General features: G+C 36.4%; 1 protein-coding gene across 1 annotated transcript; it reads left to right on the top strand.

The window, feature by feature from the left end:
• The first annotated feature begins 16,118 nt into the window (after positions 1 to 16,118).
• On the top strand, positions 16,119 to 16,433 carry LOC124885726 (cilia- and flagella-associated protein 251-like). Its single transcript, XM_047393979.1, has one exon. It carries the CDS (start codon positions 16,119 to 16,121, stop codon positions 16,431 to 16,433), a length of 315 nt encoding a protein of 104 aa, XP_047249935.1.
• The last annotated feature ends 4,222 nt before the right edge of the window (positions 16,434 to 20,655 follow it).

The following is a 20,655-nucleotide window of genomic DNA, read 5'->3' as shown; positions in this document are numbered from 1 at the left end:
CTTCTTGGATGAAAGGGACTCAAGAATCAACATCTACATACCTAAGAGAAACTCTTTCTTGATGGCTCTTGGAGAGATTCTTGATTTCTTGACTTCTCTTGTTTTTCTTGAAGAAGAAAGAAGGGTTTTGATTTTATAGAAACCCTAGTTTTTGATGTTAAAGATGAAGAATGAAATTGTGAGCCTTGATTGGGTATAAATAGGGGCTGAAAAGAGTAGGAAAAGACCAAAAAGCCCTTTAAAAATGGGTAAAAAATTTTTGAACGGGGTCTTCGACGGTCGAATCGATGGTCCGTCAGATCATCCGTTACACATCGATCTAAAAAGAACACACTGCCCTAGTTGCGATGGTCCGAGGGATGGTCCATCACAAAACAGACGGTCCGTCGGATCGTCTGTTGCACGTTGGCTAGGAAGAGGCCACTCTGCCTCAGCGAGACGGTCCCATCGATGGTCCGTCGGATCATCCGTCACACGTGACAGTCTCAGCGATGGTCCGTTGTCCTGGCCATCGCATGTGGGCATCACTTCCTTGGTTGTTATAGGCTGGGAGATGGTCCGTCGCAAGCTCGACGGTCCGTCAACCCGGCCGTCGCACCTGGGTGGTTCCGACTGCTTTCAGTAAAATGGCCATAACTTCCTCGTCTAATGTTGGATTTTGATAAAATTGGTATCGATGGAAAGCTTATTCAATTATCTACATGAAAAAAAATTGATATTAGGGAAATTATATATGGTTTAAAATATTTCTCACTTGGGAAGACACTTCTTACCCTTTTTGGACCAAATTTACGCTTTACTTGACACGCTCTAAGGCTCAGACTATGAGAGAAATTTGTGGGGTATTACATTATCTCCCCCTTGAAAACATTCATCCTCGAATGTCACTTGATAGGCTCAAATACTAATCAACTGAACTTATTCAAGGAACAAGAACATCTGAAACATGACTATGCAACTGAAACCACTGATACTCTGAGTTCTCTTACTGGACATGCATGTCAGATGCATGGAATACTCGATTGAAGCTACTCATACGCTGAAATCTCATAATGGACATATGTATCTGATGCATAGATGTATAACTGGGCTGATCTCATGAATGCATGACTGAACATACTGAAAAGCTGAACTCTTTCTACTGAACGTGCATATTTAATGCATGAATGTCTGACTGTACTGACTCTTGAAAGCATGAATTTCTATGCAATGATAAAGGATGTTAACTTTACAAGAAGAGTCTAAACATGTAACTGAATGAGTCTAAGGACATGCAAACATCGTAATATTATGGGGTATCTCCCCCTTGGGACTCTATGTCCCTCTAAAAACTCTTCGCTGAAATACTGAGGCGGTGCACGGGGCACCTACGAACTATTTCATGATTGACCGACTTAGATATGAAACTCATTCATGACTCATGCTAACATATAAGCTCAAAATGGAAGCAAAGGATCTAACAATACATATCACAAAGATGAAGGACTTATAACATACCTTTGTCTATATCAGGGAACCTTTCCTAATCATGGAGAGCCTGAAATACAAAGAGACTGTTATGACTCTGACCACTATTGGCACCAGAAGGGGCACTCTACCGAAGAAACTCTCTACCCATCTGAGCTAGTGCTCTACATTCTCTCATCCTGTGGCCTGGCTCACCACACCTAAAGCACACATCACTACTAGGTTTACACATACCTAGACTCTCCATAAAGCAAATTGGTACGAACACCACTAGCATTACTCTGGACTTTGGAGCCTGGCACCCCATCATAACTGACATCCTTAAACTTCGGTATGGGTACACTAGCTGAGGATGGAGCTGGGATTAAAAACTTTTGACTATGCTGAAAGCAGCTACCACCCTGGGATCTTGCCTGAGAGAAATCATAACTACCTGTTCTGGCTTTCTTACTTATTTTCTCTCTTTCTTTTGCCTTATCTACCTCAATTTTCTGTGCATACATCATTAGTATAGTAAGGTCCATATCTCTGTGAAGCATAGTAGTTCTACACTCTTTCAACACTAGCCTGGGCACACCAATCACAAACTTACTCATACTCGCTCTAGGGTCAGCTATCAAGTTAGGAGCATACTTAGCTAACTGGTTAAACTTAAGACAATACTCTTTCACTATCATGGATCCTTACCTTAGGTTCTTGAACTCCTCTACCTTAGCCTCTCTCATCTCTAGTAGGAAAAACTTATCTAAGAAGACATCCTGAAACTCTTGCCAAGTCACGGGAGCTGCATCTTCTCCTCTACCCTTCTTCCATATCACTACCCAATCATGAGCAATATACTTCAGCCTATAGGATGCTAAATCTGCCCTCTCCTTCTCATAAACATGCATAATATGGGTAATCTTCCCCACATCCTCTAGATAAACCTGTGGATCCTCACCTGCTACTAACCCAAAGAATTCTGGCGAGATCATTCTCATGAAATGTCTAATTCTAGCTGTATCTGAACCCCTATCTTGCTGAGCTGGGGACACATCCTGACGGTTATCCTGAACATTAGTCACAGCTTGGGCTAGCACCTGAAAAGCTGCCTGAAACTCGACATGTGACACACTCTCATTCTCAGGATCTACTGGTGAAGGGGGATGATCATCAACCCTGTGGACATAATCTCTGTAAGGAGGAATACTCTATAAATAAAAGAAAGAGGTGGACTAAACTGAGGATCAACTTGAGCTCATGCTCACTCGCATGATATGAATGCTGAAAGAAGGGAAACTGCTCCTAAAAAATCTTATATCCTCTTGTACATAAATTTGGCACACAACAGAACCATGCACAAGACTCTACTAGATGCGACTTTTTAGACTCCCTAGGATACTATTGAACCTTAGGCTCTGATACTAAGTTTGTAATGACTTAATTTTTTAGAACCAAAATGTCACACGGTGCTCATGATTCTGAAGGACCACAAGCTAACCCTTTACTGATATTTGTACTTGAGTACTACATAATATAGATAATAAATGCAGAAACTGGCCATAAGATTCAAAACATCTAAAAATACTCAAAATTGAAAACTAAATACTGATACATCTGTTCGAAAAACCTTTAAACTGTATGAGATATGGAGTTGATAGGACATGTCCCAAACTAACTCTTTCTAATGAAAATAAATAAAATCTAATGCAATAATGATGAAAGGGTCATCCTTGAATGAAGAGGACTCACTGTTATGTTTACTGTTACTGACTGGGACAGAGCTGCTAAGGGTACGTTGGACCTTGTGTCTCTGAACCTATGGTGTCAAATAAAACACCATAGTGCAAAAACATTAGTATGGGAATATACCAAGTATGCGAATGAGGTAAAGGTAAATACAAGGGCTTATGCATGAACAACTACTTAACTGAATAATCATAAGAGTACTGAATGAGAACACATGCATGAATGTACAAACCATAACTACAACTATCACGACTCTGAATACTGAAACTCAGATACTGCATTACTATTATCTGAACTCACTAATAATACTGAGATACTAAACAACTGAATCATCTGATACTGATAACTGAATACTTGTAAGACCCCAAAAAATTCTCTCATAGAATGAGCCTTAGGGCGTGTCAAGTGACGCGTAATTTTGGCTCTAAAAGATTGAGAAGTGACTTCCTAAGTGAATATTATGTTAACCATATAGAATTTCCCTAATTTCAAATTTTTATCACATGGGAAATTTGATAAGCTTTCCATCGATATAAGATTCTCCTAAATTCGATACTCGGATAAGAAGTTATGGCTAATTTATGTCCTAGTCATAAAACAGTGTCATTTTAGTGCATGGCGCATTGTAGAGAGGGTCTATTTGACAATTGTCAATTTTTAATTCAACTTCGCGATAGTGGCACGTCGTGGAGGACCCCAATTCCCAATAGTTAATTTTCAGTAGCCTGGTGTGATTGTGATGTGTCACACTGAAGTTTTAGGTCCCAACTAGTGGGACAATGTGATGGCTCTGCATCGCGGTGACTACTCATTTTCCATTTGTCAATTTCTAGTGAGCGACCATGATAGTGGTGCGTCGTAGTGGCCTATGAAATCGGATTCCCAGTTTAATTTTGTTAGCTTCGTTCAGAAGTTAAAAATGGCACTTTGGACTTTTTCCAAGCCTCTTAAATCGTGCAAAACACCAAATCAAAGTCATTAACAAGCATTCTACGAAGTTCTTCTAGTTTTTTTATTAACAAAAACCCTAACTATCCAAAACCTCTTTCAAAAATCTCAAAAATCTACCATAGATTTTCTAAATTGAGTTAAGATTCAAGGTTCCCAAGTCAAGGATTTCAAGAACCCTCTCCCAAGAGTAAGAAGAGGATGTTTAGAGCAAGCTTGTTCATCCAATTCCATAATCTAAGGTATGTGGAGTTTTGAACAAGGGTAACCCTTTCACCTTTGTTCCTAAAGGCTTATTTAAATCATGATTTTCCTGCTATGAGGTTTTACATGAATTTGAACTAGGGTTTTCACCCATTATTATTGAATGCATTATCTTGATATTTCCCATGAATTGAGAGTTAAATGGCATTATTTCTACATGTTTCTTGAGAAATTACAGTTGGGTCTATACCCCATAATTTTAATCCTTGAGAAGTTAATAGTTGAAATGTTTGAATAATTGAAGTATATGAATATGTTGAGATTTTGAGATAAATTGCCTAAATTTCTAGATTTCTATATGAGTTATTAATTTATATGCTATCTATTATGCTTTTGATGAGTTTTAACTTGAGATTGAACTATGGGTTATTAAGCCCTACTTGAGACTTGAGATTTTATGAACTATTATGCTATAAGCACCCATGATTTGAGTATTTTAAGATTATTGAGAAATGTTTTGACTTAATGATCATTGAGTTTTGAAATTTACTCTACTACATGAGATTACAGATTTGATTATTGGGTTCATGGTGAACCATGAGACTATTTCTAAAAATAGATTTTTATGAGATGAGCAAAGATAATCTAAAGGGAGCAGTATTTAGTATTGAGCGAGCAAGTTACTATGGTTTCTTACCCCAAAACTATGTGCAAACGTAGGATGGGCCTGAGGCCGAGTTTATGATTTTTACTGGGCATAAGGCCGAGTTGATATTAGGACCATGGATGAATTTGTTTAGTGATCACTAGACCTAGGTTATACTCCCTAGCAAAGACGCTCCTCCCCAATGTGGGGTCTCTTCCTTAGGAGGATAAAACATTGGACCCCATGTTGCTTGCATGGTTTATGTTGTTTAAGAGAACCACCCTTGTGCTTTAAAATTCGAGATTAGTACTTCCTTGAAAACTAAAGTATTTTCCTTTCCTATGAGCTATTTTCCTAATTGTAAAGTTGCAAAATAGTTCCCTAACTAAAGCATTTCCTTGATATGAGTTGTTTCTCTAAACGAAAGTATTCTTCCTTGATATGGTATTTTCCATGAAGCTTTGAGATAAGTTATTTCCTTAAACTAGGGTATCTTTCCATTGACATTGAATGATTTTCCTAAAGCCTGAAATGAGATACTTTCCTAAAGTGAACAAAATGCCTTCAAGTATGTTTTAAAGTTATATGATTCTGAATTCAAAGTATTTGAGTTCAAAACAGTTATGAGATCTTGAGCGTTAAAGAAGTTCTACTCTCCATGAGATATATGAATGATTTAAAAGTACTGTTTAAAGTTTCTTTAGCCTTGAAAATTGAGAATAAGAGAGGATTTCTGATTTCAACGTTAAAGTATGATAACTCATGAGATTTATGTTACATTCTTCATCCTGCATAACTTATGAGCTTTATATTTTATACTTGTTCAAGCCATGTGAGTCATCCCATATTAAATGCATGATTTGATTGAAGAAGATTGATACTATTTTATACATATGCATTTACCCTCATATACTCAGTACATTCCTAAGTGCTGATCCATATATACGTCTATGTGCTACATTGTCTTATAATGTAGGTGCAAAGATTTGTAGTGCATACACCATATCCAGTCAGTTCACAGCTTTCAGTCAGTAGGTGATGGGTCCCCTTTTTATTTAAGGGCTCGAGTTAGTGATATAGTTGAATCATGTCATATTTTCTTTATTTTATCGTATTGAGTTGGGGTGGTTGGGAGTCATGACCCAACTACCTATAGTCAGTACTAGTAGATGCTTCGTAGACAGTTAGTAGGAGTTGATGCATGGAGTTTTCGTTTTATTATAAAAGAAGAGTTGTAACCGTGTGACTTCAGTTTTGTATTGAGCCAATTTATAATAGAGTTATTTTCACCTTATTCTTTCAGATTTATGCACTTTGTTCAGTTGCTTATGAGTTATTCCAATAAAAAGGGTTAGTTTGGGGTAACTTGTGATCCTAGGCACTATGTGGCATCCCGAGGGGTGATTTTGGGTCGTTACAAACTTAGTATCAGAGCACAAGGTTCAAGTATCCCAAGGTGTCTATGAATCTGTGTCTAGTAGAGTCTTGCTGAACAGTATAGAGACATCTGTACTTTTCTTTGAGAGGCTACAAGGCATTTTGGAAATGTCTCTATTCTTTTAAGTCTTAGCTCGTGCTATAGAAAGATTCTCTATGGGCTTACGTAGATCCTCAACTTCCTCTATTCAGGCTATTTTCGCCTTATTTTCAAGGTAGTTTGAATCTTTACAAATAGTAGTAAGATTGTAATTGAGCTAGAAATTATCCCGTCAGCTCTTTTGAGTTCCGATGATTGAAGTGCTTTATTCATGATTCATGAAAGTTGGGCACTAAGCCCAAGTCAGAGGTACTTTAAGATTCCTCCTCAAAATCTATAATGTGAAGCTATGCTTCCTTACCCATGTATTATTCTTGAGATATCATGATTAGTAAGTTTTTGTTCCTTCGCAGATAACATTCTCAGATTGGCTAGCAAGAAGCTTCAGAAGTCGCACAAAGTAGATCGATAGGAGCCTTCTGGTGTGTCATGAGTCCCTCGTGTTTAAAGTTTTACCTCACTTTTATGAGTCATGCGAGTGAGACAGAATGAGATGCGTATTCTTAGATTGCTGAATATTGCGTGTGAAGTTTCTATCTCTTGCAATATGTAACCTTTTTTTCATTGTGTTTTTTTTTAAAATCAAAGTCTACTGAAGCCGTGTGGGGCTCTTTTGATTCACTAGCATAGTTTCTTTGTTATTCATCTCATTTTTTGTTCAAAACACAAAACCCAAAGTCTAATGGAGCTGTATGAGGCCTATTTCAATTTACTAGCAACTTGTTGTGCATTCTGTTGTTCTTGTGTTGGTTGAAAATAGGGGTTTAGAGTTGTAGTGACAAGAAAGGTGGTAAGGGACATTTATTAAATTCATATACATATATGTATAGCTGAATTTTTTTGCACATATTTGGGCTAGTAATAAAGTGTTATGTCCTTGCTTGTTTGTTAGTAAGAGGTGGAGAAGGGGTCATTAGTTAAGGGGAAATATTATTTGTTTCAAGTATGAAAAGTTGTTGATGACAATTGTTGTGTTGGAAAGTATAAGTTATTAATGGAAGTACACGGTGGATGGGTGTTGTTAAGTTAGGCATCCTTGAGATTTGTAAGATGGAGTTTAGTCAAAACTTATAGCGCTATGATCTAAGTTGGAGATGTATAAGCAGGTGGATAGTAATGACGTGTAGAAGGAGGATGCATTAATGAATTAGAAATAAATGGGCCTTGTGATTATGATAGGTTATTATTGATTATGAAGTTTGAGTGGGCCATATGAAGTTTTGGTTATTGTTGATGTTTTATTTCATAGCTTCTGAGTGACATTAGCTCTATACACTAAGTTTGAATGATTGGTGATCGTGAAAGTAGAGGTAACGATTTCTTGTTTAATAGTACTAGTTATAGGGGAGTGATCTAATAGGCTTGAACAGTGTATGCAAGAGCTTAAGTTTGTTTGATTCTTAATCAAATTTGATGTTGTATGTATGATGTAGAAGTGCACCCAAAGTGCTATGGGGCTATTATTTTTAAGGACTACTGCATATTGTTTGGTTAGTAGTAACGTTAAGTTTCAAGGTGGGGCTAGTGAGATAATGAATGATGTCCTTGATAGCTGAGTTAAGGAGTTGTGAATGAAGATAGTGAGTATGATTTTGATTCTCATGGTTTAGAAATATAAGTTTATAGATGATGTAGTGACAGGCTGTGACATCAGTTGTATGGACCGTTAATAGGATTGGAGGTACCCGTTCTAAGTGTTAAGTACTGAATGATGATGATTGGAGCCATAGAAGAATGATGTGTGTCTTAGGATGTAGTATTATGAGTGGGTGTTACACTTTGAGGAGTGAAGTGATTAAACGTGACATGGAGCAGTTACAGCCGACTGAGGACATGACTCTGAATAGGAAGATTTTGAGGAAAAGCATTAGGATAGAGGGCTAAGGGTATGGATGAGTCGTAGTTAGTAATTGGGTGGACTTTGGTGTCCTCGGCTTGGCAATGTGCAATTTGTTGTGAATATCATACCTATGTATTTTTATGGTGTCTTATGCTTTTGATGTTTCTGGTAAACTGCCTTTTTCTTGAGCTGGAGGTCTATCGAAAATGGCCTCTCTACTTCTCTAGAGGTAGTGGTATGGACTGCGAACAATCTACCCTCCCCAGGCCCAACTTATATGGTAATATACTGGGTTTATTGTTATTGTCGTTGCTGTTGTCATTGATGTTTTACGCTTTAAAGTGTAGTCATTCGGGTTAAGTTCTTCTGTTCATATGCATTGTTATATCCCCGACTCTAGAGCAAAGTGATTACAGCCAGACTAGAATTTATGTGGTGGTTCACTGCCTTGGAGTGATGGCTTAAGTCTAAGGGAGAGATGATAGAAACGGTAATCGGGTCAAACCTTAAGACTCTAGTAAATGTACCAGTGAGCTGTAGAATAACTTTGAGTAAGATTAATGCTTGACCCAATCTCATTTCAGCACTTTCAGTTGTCCTATTACCTGCTCATGTTTTACATTTTTTTTCCATGATCTTAATTCATGTTCATGCATATGATAGAGAATTATGTACTCTCCTAGTTCCTAAAATAAGGAGTTCTGGTTCATTCAGTAGTTGGGATCACATCCCATAAATTTTGAACTCCAAATTCAGGTCATGTAACTCGTGACTTAAGTACTCGAGCAATGCTTTTAGTGATTCACGAAGTCCAGATTTATATCATGTATGTCCCTGTGTTAGACCTCTTTGATAAGTTCATGATGCTAAATACCTTAAGCTTCAGTTGAGTGCCAGGTAGGTACAATGTCCCTTCATGCTCCAGGTCCTTATGTTCTAACTTTTCAGCGACCTCTTTCTTTGGTCGCTATAGATATAATGAATAGTGGTGCCGGTAGGAGAGTGTAAATGGGTCGTGTTGGAGAGGATAGTCGTATTCAGGTATTTATTCTTGGGTCCCTCCTATCCAAGAAGCTCAAGAACCCTTTTTCTAAAATTCAAAGATTATATGTTTATGAGTTGTTTGTGATTCATGTGAGTTGAAATCGATGTTCATAATATGATTAAGTTGTGATTCATGTTTGCTTACAAGGTTTTCAAGCTTTGACCCTAGTACGTTATGCTCAGGTGATGTTCACGATGAACCCTCTTCAAGTTGCTTGCTAAATGATATGTTCATGTTAATTAAGTGTGAAAATTATTGAATAAGCAAAACATGCTCCCCATAAGTTTGATAAAATGCTTATGTGAGGGAATTAGAGCCATTATGGCATGTTGACCACGAATCCCCAATTGTGTGCAAGCTCATGCATGCCAAGTGTTTGTTGAAAAGCCTTAGTGAATGAATAGTGAAATGGTAGTATAATATTCCCCAATTATGTGTTCTCCGATACATGCCAAGACTTAATTACATGCTAAGTGTTTGATGCAAGACCTTGTTGAGTGGAATATTATTCAATAGCATGTCCCCTTATGTTATTGCATATTTAGGAGTCCTAAATGCTCGAAGTGATGCTTTATTGATTGTGATGGTGGATGAATGTCCGTGTTCTTGATTATTCAAGAATTGTTATGTTTTACTTTTATGTTATCGAGTCCTAGGGGTATTTATACCAGACAATTTAGCTATCATCTAGAGTCGTGTCAATTTTTGCGATAATGTCAGTCTAGCCATGATTCTCAAGAACTCAATACTTTCTAATCTAAAGTGCAACTATGTATCTATTATTACATGAGCTCTTGCAATTTCCAAGGCATATAAGAGTTTAGAAAGATTCTGAGCCCATTTAGCATATTGCTTCAGCTATGTATACTCAGTTTTTATTGTGTTCTTAGTCTAGCTAGCGACATTCGAGGATGAATGTTTCTAAGGGGGAGATATTGTAAGACCCCAAAAAATTCTCTCGTATAATGAGCCTTAGGGCGTGTCAAGTGAGGCGTGATTCCAGCCCTAAAAGATTAAGAAGTGATTCCTAAGTGAGTATTATGTTAACCATATAGAATTTTTCTAATTTTGACTTTTTATCACATGAAAAATTTGATAAGCTTTCCATCGATATAAGATTCACCCAAATTCGATACCCGGGTAAGAAGTTATGGCTAATTTATGTCCTAGTCGTAAAACAGCATCATTTTAGTGCTTGGCGCGTCGCGGAGAGGGTCTATATGACAATTGTCAATTTTCAGTGGAACTCTGCGATAGTGGCGCATTGCGGAGGACCCCAATTTACCAATAGTCAATTTCCAATGGCCTGGCGCAATTGTGATGCTTCGCGCTGAAGTTCCAGGTCCTAACTAGTGGGACAATGCGATGGCTCCGCGTCGCGATGACTACCAATTTCCTATTTGTCAATTTCTAGTGAGCTACTATGATAGTGGTGCATCGCGGTGGCCCATGAAATTGGATTTCCAGTTCAATTTTTCTAGCTTCGTTCAGAAGTTAAAAAGGAAACTTTGGACTTTTTCAAGCCTCTTAAACCATGCAAACACCAAATCATAGTCATTTACAAGCATTCTATAAAGTTCTTCTCAAGTTTTCTCTCAACAAAAACCCTAAGTATCCAAAAACTCTTCCAAGAATCTCAAGAATCCACCATAGATTTTATAAATTAAGTCAAGATTCAAGGTTCCCAAGTCAAGGGTTTCAAGAACCCTCTCCCAAGAGGAAGAAGAGGAAGTTTAGAGCAAGATTGTTCATCTAATTTCATAATCTAAGGTATGTAGGGTTTTGAACAAAGGTAACCCTTTCACCCTTGTGCCCAAAGGCTTATTTAAATCATGATTTGCCTAAAATCTATGAGGTTTTACATGAATTTGAACTAAGATTCTTCACCCATTATTATTGAATGCATTATCTTGATATTTCCCATGAATTGAGAGTTAAATGACATGATTTTTGCATGTTTTCTTGAGAAATTATAGCTGGATTTATACCCCATGATTTTAATCCTTGAGAAGTTAATAGTTGAAATGTTTGAAATGTTGAAGTATATGAGTATGTTGAGATTTTGAGATAAATTACAGAATTTTCTAGATTTCTACATGAGTTATGAATCTATATGCTATCTATTATGCTTTTGATGAGTTTTAACTTGAGATTGAACTATGGGTTATTAAGCCCTACTTGAGACTTGAGATTTTATGAACTATTGTGCTATAAGCACCCATGATTTGAGTATTCTTAGATTATTGAGAAATGTTTTGACCTAATGATCATTGAGTTTTGAAATCCACTCTACTACATGAGATTACGGATTTGATTATTGGGTTCGTGGTGAACCATGAGATTATTTCTAAAAGTGGATTTTTAAGAGATGAGCGCAGATAATCTGAAGAGAGTAGTATTTAGCACCGAGTGGGCAAGTTACTATGGTTTCTTACCTGAAAACTACGTGCCACTGTAGGATATGGCCTGAGGCCAAGTTTATGATTTTTATTATGCCTAAAGCTGAGTTGATATTGGGCCCGAGGCTGAGTTTGTTTAGTGATCACTAGACCTAGGTTATACTCCCTGGCAAAGAGTATGACGCTCCTCCGAAATGTGGGGTCTCTTCCTTAGAAGGATAAAACGTTGGACTTCATGTAGCTCACATGGTTTATGTCGGTTAAGAGAACCTCCCTTGCCCTTTAAACTTCGAGATTAGTACTTTCTTGAAAACTAAAGTATTTTCCCTTCCTATGAGCTATTTTCCTAATGGTAAAGTTGCAAAATGGTTCCCTAACTAAAGCATTTCCTTGATATGAGTTGTTTCTCTAAACAAAAGTATTCTTCCTTTATATGGTATTTTCCATGAAGCTTTGAGATAAGTTATTTCCTTAAACTAGAGTATCTTTCCATTGAGATTGAATGATTTTCCTAAAGCTTGAAATAAGGTACTTACCTAAAGTGAACGAAATGCCTTCCAGTATGTTTTACAGTTATATGATTCCGAATTCCAAGTATTTGAGTTCAAAAGAGTTATGAGATCTTGAGCGTTAAAGAAGTTCTATTCTCCATGAGATATATGAATGATTTGAAAGTACTGTTTAAAGTTCCTTTAGCCTTGAGGATTGAGAATAAGAGAGGATTTCTAATTTCAACTTTAAAGTATGATGACTCATGATATTTATGTTACATGCTTCATCTTGCATGACTTATGAGCTTTACATTTTATACTTGTTCAAGCCATGTGAGTCATCCTGTATTGCATGCATGATTTGATTGAAGAATATTAATAATATTTTATACATATGCATTCACCCCCACATACTCAGTACATTCCCAAATGCTGATACACATATACGTCTATGTTCTACATTGTCTCATAAAATAGGTGTAAAGATTTGTAGTGCATGCACTATATCCAGTCAGTTCACAACTTCTAGTCAGCAGGTGATGGGTCCCCTTTTTATTCAAGGGATCGAGTCAGTGATACAGTTGAATCGTGTCATAGTTTCTTTATTCTGTCGTATTGAGTTGGGGTGGTTGGGAGTCATGACCCAGCTACCTATAGTTAGTACTAGTAGAGGCTTTGTAGACAGCTAACAAGAGTTGATGTATTGAGTTTCAGTTTTATTGTAAAAGCAGATTTGTAACCTTGTGACTTCAGTTTTTTATTGAGCCAATCATAATAGAGTTATTTTCTCTTTATTCTTTCAGATTTATGCACTTTGTTCAGTTGCTTATGAGTTATGCCAATAGAAGGGTTAGCTGGAGGTTACTTGTGACCCTAGGCACTGCGTGGCATCCCGAGGGGTGATTTTGGGTCGTTACAGTACTGGAGTTGAGATCAGTCTTAGCTAGCGAGTGATCTCGAAATCTTAGGATACTGAAGTTGATTGACTAAATATACTCACGTCATTGACTGAATTTTGAGCTTTCTACTCTCGACTGACTGCATCGGAGATTAAACCTCTTTAACGGATGATTTTGGAATCTACTATCAGTGATAGAAAAAGATCATGTCCGAATCTGACAACAAGAATACTCAACTGAATCTGAGACTGATCAAGCCTATCTGACGGGTGATCTCTAGATCTGATAACAAGAACACTCAACTGAATTTGAGACTGAGATCAAGCCTATCTGACGTGTGATCTCTAGATCTAATAACAAGAATACTTAACTGAATCTGAGACTGAGATCAAGCCTATCTAATGGGTGATCTCTAGAATCAATAAAACTATCTGAGTTCCTCACTGAGATACATGACTGTATCTAACAGTCCTGATTTCTAGAGATTGATACTAAAACTATAACTGTGGGAAGTAATCACTTAACCGACATGCCCCAAATCTCAACTGGTGGGGTCCAACCTGTAACCCCAGCTGGAAGGGTGTCAATACCATGCCACGGGTAAAGACCTCTCTGGTCAAGCCTATCTGATGGGTGACCCTCACAGGAAGTCAATCCTAAGGCATATAATAGTCAAGCCTATCTGACGGGTGACTCCTGCATCCTGTGCTGGCTATGTAGTTCTGGAGTTCAGGGATTGCTCCTAACGACTCATCCTCTCTGATGGGGAGCCCCCATCCCTGCCGTTGCTCGGTGCAAGCTCCTACTCCCAACTGAAAGACACTGAACTAATTCTTAACTTAAACTAAACTAAATCTGATACTGATCATATTTCTCGACTGATCTGACTGAGTTAAGCTGAATTCACTTGGTTCCGTATCTGATAGAATACTATTGAATCTTGTTATCTGACTGAACGACACTGATCTTTGAATAGAGTACTCGATTACTACAGATGTCAGAACTGAACACTTGAATACTACTAGATCTGATCTGGGTACAGAACTGAGGCAAGATTACTAGCGATACTGAGATTATGACGATTACAGAGATTACTAAGATTTCTTAAGTTCTGTATCTGTCTGAGAATACTAAGGCTAGATTACTAGCGATACTGGAATTATCGTAAAAACTGACACGGGCTCTAGATAACAGCTAAATTTTCGGGTATAAATACCCCCAGGACTCGATAGCATAAAAGTAAAACATAACCATTCTTGAATAATCAAGACCATGGAAAATCATTCACCATCACAATCACTAAGGCATCACTTCAAGCATTTAGGAATCCTAAACATGTAATAACATAGAGGGATATGCTATTGGATCATACTCCATTCAACAAGGTCTTGCATCAAACACTTGGCATGTATTAAAGTCTTAGCATGTATCAAAGATCACATAATTGGGGAATTTCATGCTATCATTTCACAATTCATTCACTAAGGCTTTTCAACAAACACTTGACATACATGGGCTTGCACGTAATTGGGCATTTCTAGTCAACATGCTATAATGGATCTAATTCCTTCACATAAGAATTTTATCAAACATATGGAGAGCATGCTTCGCTTATTCAACAATTTTCTTCACTTAATTGACATGAACACATCACCTAAAAAGCAAATTGAATAGGGTTTATCATTAACATCATATGAATATCACATACTTGGGTCAAAGCTTGAAAACCTTGCAAACAAACATGAATCAAAAGTAAATAATAGCATGGACATCAACTTCAACTCACATGAATCATGAAAACCGACAAACATAAGATCTTTGAATTTTAGAAAAGGGTTCTTGAGATTCTTAGATAAAAGGGACTCAAGAATCAACATCTACATACCTTAGGGAAACTCTTTCTTGAAGGCTCTTGGAGAGATTCTTGATTTCTCTTGATTTTTCTTAAAGAAGAAAGAAGAGTTTTGATTTTGTAGAAACCATAGTTTTTGATGTTAAAGATGAAGAATGAAATTGTGAGCCTTGATCGGATATAAATAGGGCATGAAAAGAATAGGAAAAGACCAAAAAGTCCTTTTAAAAATGAGAAAAAAAAATACTGAACGAGGTCTGCGACGGTCAAATCGATGGTCCGTCGCAAGTCTGACGGTCCGTCGAATTATCCGTCATATAGCGATCCAAAAAGAATACACTGCCTTGGTTGCGATGGTCCAAGAGACGGTCCATTACGTAACTTATGGGCCATTGGATCATCCGTCACACGTTGTCCAGGAAGAGGCCACTCTGCCTTAGTGCGACGGCCCCATCAATGGTCCGTCGCAGCCTCGACGGTCCGTCGAATCATCCGTTGCACGTGACAGTCTCAGCGATGGTCCATCGCAGCCTTAACAGTCCATCGCCCTAGCCATCGCACTTGGGCGTCACTGAATTGGTTGCGACGGGCTGGACGACGGTCTGTCGCAAGCTCGACAGTTCGTCAACCCGGCAGTCGCACCTGGGCAGTTCTGACTTCTTTTAGTAAAACGGCCATTACTTCCTCGTCCGATGTTGGATTTTGACAAAATTGGTATCTATGGAAATATTATTCAATGCTCTAAATGAAAAAAGTCAATATTAGAGAAATTCTATATGGTTCAAAATATTTCTCACTTGGGAAGACACTTCTCACCCTTTTTGGATCGGATTTACGCTTCACTTGAAATGCTCTGAGGCTCAGACTATGAGAGAAATTTGCGAGGTCTTACAAAAATAGGTGTGGAGTTCTAAAGTCAGCATTCATCAGTGAGGATTGTCGGCGATGGTGACGACAATAAAGAAGTGCTCTTTGTGGTAGCAGCTTTGAAACAGGTGTCGATTAATGCTGATGAGGTGATGATACTCAATTAGCCAGCTATTGTAGAAAGGGATAATCAGGATGAAGGAAAGCAAGAAGAAGAAGAATAAAAATAATAAAGCTGTTTATGAAGAGGAAAATAAAGAAGAAGATCGAGAGAAAGCAGGAGAGAAAGAAGAAGAATGGAAGAAAGCCTTAAGAGAAGAAGTAGAGAAAGAAGAAGAAGGAAAGAAGACACATGCTGTAGAAGAAGTGAGAAAAGAAGAAGAAAAAATCAAGGCAACAACAGAAAGAGAAGAAGATAAAAAGAACAAAAAGAAGACATCGAAAGATGAAGATGAGAAAGAAGAAGAAGAAAAGAACGCACCAGAAGAAGAAACAACTATGAAAGAATAAAAAAATGTAATAATGGATATAGATGTGGTTCTTAAGGAAGCTTTTGATGACATCAACAACGTTCTAATGGAAGACAAGACAATTAAGGAATCATAAAATAAGTTATAATTTTAATTTGGGAGTAATGTTTATTTGGTTGACCTTTGAGATTATTTTTTTATTTAATGTTCTGTTTATGAGGTTGGATTTGAAAGAATGAAGTTTAGAAAATAGCAGAGTGTAACGATATAAGTTTTTTTAGTTCTGGATGGGTAGAGATGAACAATTTTCTTTTAAAACTGTTTTATGATAATGTGAAAATTTTATAGTATGTTTATTATAAATATTTTATATTTATATAATCAATGTCAATATTTTTAGATGGTTATTATCGTTGATTAAAGATTCTGAATAAAAGGTAAAGTATATAATATACAATATTGAGTAGTCGATGAATAAAAGGTAAAACATATATAATATAAGCTAAAAGTAGTCGATTAATAAAAAGGCATGCGTAATACATTCAATCCGACTATACCCCTATTACACCTTTTCAAAAAGCCAAAACTAATAGCAAACCATACACCATAATTTTTAGGCCCTTCTCTTTTCTTCAACCACAACTAACCTATTCTTAAGTTTATCCCTCCTTATTTTGACTCCTTTTAACAATCCTTTTAAGTGATCAATCTTGTAATCTAATTCTCTATTTAATGTCATAAGAAGATTCTTATTTTCTTTAGATTCTCTAAGCCTTTTTAACATTTCAAACTTTGCAACGCCTTGAAATTTTAATTCTTCAAAATTGAAAGAAATCCACTTAAAATAAGACCATTACCATTATCTTAAACCAATGATGATAAATTAGAAAATTTTATTATGTAATGCACATAAATAATTTTTTATTAAAAAACACACCTATCCAACTGTACAGTTGTAGAATTTCCAATCTAAATTCTTGTTGGTTCATGATGTCTTTAAAAAATAACAGGATTACCACAATGACAAATATAAGTACTTTTAGATGTTTGAGATGTTAGAGACGTTTTTGTTGAAACAAAAAGAGAAAGGGATGAATAAAGTAACATGAAGGAGTTCAAAGAACTTTCATTTTTTGGTCATAATTTTAAATTGTCCATATATTTAGTTAGTCTACAAAGACCTTGTCAATGGTCAAGATTCAAAAAATAATTAAATTTATAATCTCATTTACATGCTTCAAAATCCACGTTGGTATCAGTATACAATAAAAGATTTGCATAGTTTAATTTTTTTTGATTATTTTCTTACTTTATCAATTTTAGAGAAATGTTCAATTATTCAGCCCTTTGTTGGACATATGGGATGTAGGCCTAAAATAAATCTATAAGGTTTATGAAACACCATGGTCTTGCATCAATCTATTTATATAAAACTTAAAAAGAAAATTTAAATAAAATGGAATAACCAAACAGTCTTGAACAAAAATTGAACACAATGTTTGCATAGAAATGAAAGATTTTATATTAAACTTACAAGTTCATTATATTACATATATCAAGATAGGGACAAAAATCAACAAAAAAGGAAGCTTTCATTTACAAAATCAAGACACCATAAAAGCTTCCGCAATGAACTTTAAGCAACAAAAAAAATTAAACTAAACTATACTACACTATGATGACATTGGGGTGGGGGTGGGGTGATAAGATCATTAGGGTTAAGATGGAGCCTCTCTGCTACGACATGAAAAAAGTGAGCTATTCATCAGAGCTCCATCCTGTGCATGGATTGGAGATTATAAACCTTTGTTGCCATTGGTATAGTGTTTTTGTGCTTACTAAGGAAGATAAAATAGTGTAAAATGAACCTCTAGATTTCTTAAATAGACCAACAAAGAAATAAAGGGATAAATTGTTGCTCGACATGTGTCATAGGTAGAGGAGAGGATGTAAAATTAAAAAGCGTGATAGTCGAGTCACTCAACTCTTTTTAAATAGTCACCTTTTCCCATGCTCCATGATGACATTGAATTGTTCAACGTATTTAGAATAAGATTTTGTTAATATACCATGATAAAAGTTTGTTATATATTATGTGCTTAAGATTTACTATGTAGACCACACATCGATTGATTATATATTTAATAACTAGTTGAGGATATGTAGTGTATAATTGATTGCTGAAACAATATATAAAAAATAAATGATAATCGATAATACACAACATGTAAAGTAAATTATAACTAAACTTTATTACATTTGAAAGAAGAATAGTGATAGTGGTATTACAACTTGTCTAGTGCTTTAGACAAAACAAAAAGAGGATGCAATGCAAATTCTTTCTTCTTACGTTAAGGCTACTTGTTGTTCTCTTATAACCCATCCTTTTGCACATGGAAAACTTGTTCCTTCTCTTAGGATTGAAAGAATCCGACATGCCCTTAACGCATTTTATCCTCCTCCTCCTTCTTAGCTTATGATTGAAATAGAATAGAAGAACCTACATTGCTAGATACTCTCGGACCATACTCTCTTTCGACTCTAGAGGTACTGCACAAATAGATTTCAAATATACGAGGAGGTATGATTCTTTCAAATATATGGGTGAAGATTAGTTGTACATTTTATTACCATAATCTTCGTCATCCTTCAATCAAAAGGCTGCCATTGCATGAACGCATGTCAATTTCATGAAGTCATACTTTCTACAAGAACATGACCTTTTTGATAGATTGACATTGGCTAAAGGACCACAACTAATCACGATGAATTTGTTGGTGCTTCTATTTATGTTGTTCATGTACAATGTGTCGCCCTTGATCATGTTTTTCCTCAAGATCTTCTTGTCTTTGGGAACGAATGTATTTGTTGAAATTTCTCACCTATGCATACCTCTTTGTGAATATTTCACCAAACCTATGAGTAATTGAATTGAAGATGACGGTCACTGGATACTCTTTTTTATCAAGCAATATTATATTAAGCGTCTTGATGATGTTTGTGGTCATGACATTAAATCTATTTCATGGAAATTGTGCCTTGGTCCATTTTTTAAATTCAACGTCATGCTCGAGGCAAGATGTTGCGTCAGAGCATTTTTATTTAAGCAAGTTGAAGTAGTCATTAAACTCATCCAACGTGTACGCCTTGGTTGCATGGTAGTACAATTGAGATAATCTTTAAAAAGGTTTTTATTTTGGATATTTTCATTATTATGAATCATACACACTCCATGATGCGTATATCAATAATACTTTATGAGGCCATTGGCTATGCTTGCGTATTTTTTTAGAGATGACACATAATTTTGATTCATCGACGATAACAGGCTTAAGCTTATATAAGAAGAAGCTCCATGAAGCATCAATATCTTTATACACCACACAAGACACAATAGGGTAAATATGATTATACGTATCTTGTTCAACAATTGAGAACAAAACACCTTGATACTTATTGGATAAATGCATTCCATCAACAACAATGACCTTTCTCATGTGTGTATATCCACGAATGGAAGCCCCAAATGCTATAAAGTAGTACATATACTTTATCGAGTCCTCATCAACCATGAGAGAATTTATAGACCCAAGATTGAGACCGTTAAAAATATATGAAAAAGCAGTTAGCGCTGCATATTTGTGTTTGGGTGTTCCTTGAACTATATTCTTTTCAATGACACCTCCCATCTAATACTTCCAATAGCCTGGCCTGCAATGTAGCTCCCTAAAGACGATTCTTTTGATCACTCTCATACTTGGACCTTTGTTGTCAGTTAAAAAGTTCAAAAAAAGTGAGGCAATGACGTCTGCGGTGACATTTTTATGGTTTCCCATGACATTTTCAACTCCAAAATTGTGCTCACCGATGTACCTATAGATTTGAAACCTACCTGATACTCCATTTGTAACTGCACACACCATCAACCGACAAGTAGGATCTACACACTTCACCTTATAGTATTTCTTACAAGTTTTGTCCATAGTGTTATTGAAAAACTTCTTCACCAATGCCTTTTTCAAGAAAATGTTCAATATTTTCTTGTCGTTGAGTATTTTTCCAACATAAATATCGATGTCATCCGAGAAAGAGTGGCTTGCTTGTGGTTCGTACTTCCCCTCAGCAAATCCTTCACACTCCTCTTATTTAAACTCTTCAAAATCATCCCATGCATGATCACCCAAGCACTCGTATCCTTTTGAACTATCATCCACTGCCGGGGGTGGGAGTGGAACTGATATGGAAGTTTGTTCCCTGGATAT

The sequence above is a fragment of the Capsicum annuum genome, chromosome 7 (genome assembly GCF_002878395.1).
Source record: "Capsicum annuum cultivar UCD-10X-F1 chromosome 7, UCD10Xv1.1, whole genome shotgun sequence".
In the NCBI taxonomy this organism is placed as follows: domain Eukaryota; kingdom Viridiplantae; phylum Streptophyta; class Magnoliopsida; order Solanales; family Solanaceae; genus Capsicum; species Capsicum annuum.
This window is presented reverse-complemented; position numbering and strand designations above follow the sequence as displayed.

Excerpts from the sequence above, each read along its gene's own strand:
- LOC124885726 (XM_047393979.1), top strand. The coding sequence starts at position 16,119 with ATGAAGGAAAGCAAGAAGAAGAAGAATAAAAATAATAAAGCTGTTTAT.